We start from the raw sequence: 2,894 nt of genomic DNA, 5'->3' as shown, positions 1-2,894 counted from the left end.
GGGTTTTTTTGTGTTTGTTGTTTTGTTAAGAATTTTTTTTAATACTTCCCTCATAAATCACTAAGACATCATACTGTCTGTCTTTAAAGAGACATTACAAGTATTTTCAACTACTTTCTAACCAAAGTACTTCCATCACCAATTAAACCTTTGGATGCCTTCTGAGCTTGAGACAAATGCAGTTTACTAGATATAACATTCTGAGTAATACACATATAAATAGGTTTCGCACTTGATTTGCAAGTGAGATTGTAATTTGGCCATTAATGGCCGCATATGCAACTCTTTGGAACAGAAAATCCAAAAGAAAATATTTTAGAATGGTATGAAGGGCTGAGAATATTAGTTCTGAAGTCCAATCTATTAGTTCTGTAGTAACCAAAGACAAGAAATTAATAAGAAACTCCCAAAATATTATCATTAACCATTCAAAAATGTATTTACTAGAATGAAGCAGCTCAGACAATTACAGCTTTGATAGGGCAAAGTGCATGCAATATGACTACATAAGAATACAGTTACACACTTCTAAGAGTTCCACGCAGTGATCCTGAAAGTTAAGGAAGCTACTGAAGTATGAAACTATTTTGACTAAGACCTGTATTTTTGCAGTTCCACTGAAACCATTACTAAGATTGAGTCATTCAACTTCCTTAGAGATAGAGAAATACTCTTCTCTACTAATTTCATTTGCTGTTGTACAACAAAATCAGGACATGGGGATAGAGTTACATCAAATCACGTGACTAAATTAAATTACAAGTTGCAGAAGAAAGCAAGCTCTTTTCAAGAGCATCCAGTGCACTTAGCATTATCACATTTTATGGAGTACACAGTCTACTCACTTTACTGATCATATTGCAAAATTTATTTAATCTTCTATTCTTACATTCTGGACATGATTTTTATGAAGGAAATGTGATCCTATGTATCTCAGCACTAACTGCATGATTGATTGATGGCAATAAGTTTAAACTAACTTTTCCTATGAACACAAAAGATTAATCAAAACAATTGCTCCCCCAAGATCTGGGGAATTTAATTATCAAAAGTAATATAAAACTGGTGCATTAAGTTCATGATTGGAGAAGTTGCACACGGAAGGCTGATGCAATTACCTGTAACATCAGCTCACAGTCATCTCTTCCAACAAAAATCATTTCTCGTGGCAGCCTATGGCGGGTGCCTCCACTGCTCACCAAAAACCAGGATGTTAAGCTCATTTTCTGCTTAGCTGATAAATCCTTGGCAAAGCTACGTCATCCTGCAGTGAGAAGGAGAGACAGAGAAATTCATTTTAGTTATTTTTAGCTACAGTTCCTGCTCAGCAAACCCTGTGAGCAGAATACAAAAAGCCTCTGAAAATACAGCATTTTCAATAGCATGTACTGAATCCAGCACTCACAGGAAGTGACAGGCTCCAGATTTACATAGACTGAGGCTTCATGCAACTAGGCAAATTTAATCGGAGGTAAGCTTCTTCAAAATGAGCAAGCAGCTAGCTAATGCCAAAGTCATACGTCAAGTTGTCAGAAAGCTTTTAACATCTGACCGCTTATTATCCAGATAATTGCTACATTAATGCTTCACTATCATAACCAATAAACAACGGGGCAAATGTTCACAAAAAACAGCAGTGTGTGTCATCTACGCAAAAGAACTACCTCATTTGGTTCTAAGCTCAGGTCCTCTATACAGCACCAAGTGGAATCTTCAGTTAAAGGGAGCTTTGCTTCTTATTTAATGTTAGACATTCACAACAGAACTTTTATCTTGGAAATTTAGCAGTGTATGTTTAGAATTGTAAACAAAGCAGAGTGAAATGAACAATTCAGAAGCTATTTATAAGCAATAAAACTGAAAGTAGTGTTCCTACAAAACTTTACTGTAATTTTCCAATAAACAACATGACATACTACATACTTACACAGAAAAAAAACCCACAGCTATTTAAAATGTCATAAAATACAAACGAAAACAAAACTTGAAAACTGGATACATTCTTTTGCGGAAAACTGCTTCACATAATATGGCCTACTTGACACTGGACAAAAATATGAATAAAAGCAGTCTCCAGAGTAATTCAATGATTGATACTTGGAAAAGCCTTTAAGAAGTACTCCAAATCTCTCTTTAAGAAAAAGAAAGCCAAAGAAATAATTTCTTTCATTTGTTATCACTCTGTATTCAATAAAAGAGAGGCTAAGGAAAATAAAAAGCAACTAGTCTGCATTCCTCTCAGTACCAAATAGCTGGCATTTCTCTTCTCTTTTATTTATATGTCATTTAGTGAAATTATGCAAGGGTAGCAAAAGTACTGTAAGTAGACATAAGCCTGTAGCAGACTTGAGCAAAATCAGCATAATAACAAGAATTTAGCAAGGTTCTCAAAACTAAGACTAACATGTAAGCACTCAGTAAGATGACAATGCCAGCACTGTCCCATTAGGCAAACTACAATCAAGGAGAGACGGTGCAAATTACGAAAACTTATAAAGAGACTGAGCTGGGTCAAAACTGCATCTGAAAATGACAAAACAGACATTTACAAAACAGTAAGTCAAAAGCATACCATAGCAGGTGCTAAAATGAACCAGCAGAGCTGTCAACTCAGTTAAAAAAACATGCAATTAGAATGGAAGAAATTAGAAAGATTCAATGTGACAAAGAGTTAGTAAAAAAGTAAATATGTGTTGCAACAAAGTGTTCTCTTATACAGATAATAAGATTATCTTTCCACAGCTGTATCACAACACATTCTTCAAGTAAAACTTAGGTCCACCTAATGTTCTCCAACTCAATGGAAAAAGTGACACAGCATCTCTACTGTAATTTATTCACAGAGAATATTAAGAATTCAAATTCAATCTACAATAATAACTTGCTGAAAACAA

The 2,894-nt window shown here is 34.6% G+C and overlaps 1 protein-coding gene across 1 annotated transcript in view; it reads right to left on the bottom strand.

Moving 5' to 3' along the window:
• Window positions 1–1,258, bottom strand: part of LOC104465618 (centrosomal protein of 170 kDa-like) — a gene marked incomplete at its 3' end in the record, with an annotated part of 25,101 nt that extends 23,843 nt beyond the window's left edge. Inside the window, exon 1 of the mRNA XM_010078743.1 lies at window positions 1,119–1,258. Within this exon, the coding sequence (XP_010077045.1) occupies window positions 1,119–1,223 (105 nt within the window). The remainder of the gene's footprint in view (window positions 1–1,118) is intronic.
• Between the last annotated feature and the right edge of the window lie 1,636 nt (window positions 1,259–2,894).

Source organism: Pterocles gutturalis, unplaced genomic scaffold (genome assembly GCF_000699245.1).
Source record: "Pterocles gutturalis isolate BGI_N339 unplaced genomic scaffold, ASM69924v1 scaffold15293, whole genome shotgun sequence".
In the NCBI taxonomy this organism is placed as follows: domain Eukaryota; kingdom Metazoa; phylum Chordata; class Aves; order Pterocliformes; family Pteroclidae; genus Pterocles; species Pterocles gutturalis.
Note: the sequence above shows the minus strand (reverse complement) of the source record. Positions and strands in the feature narration are given on the sequence as shown.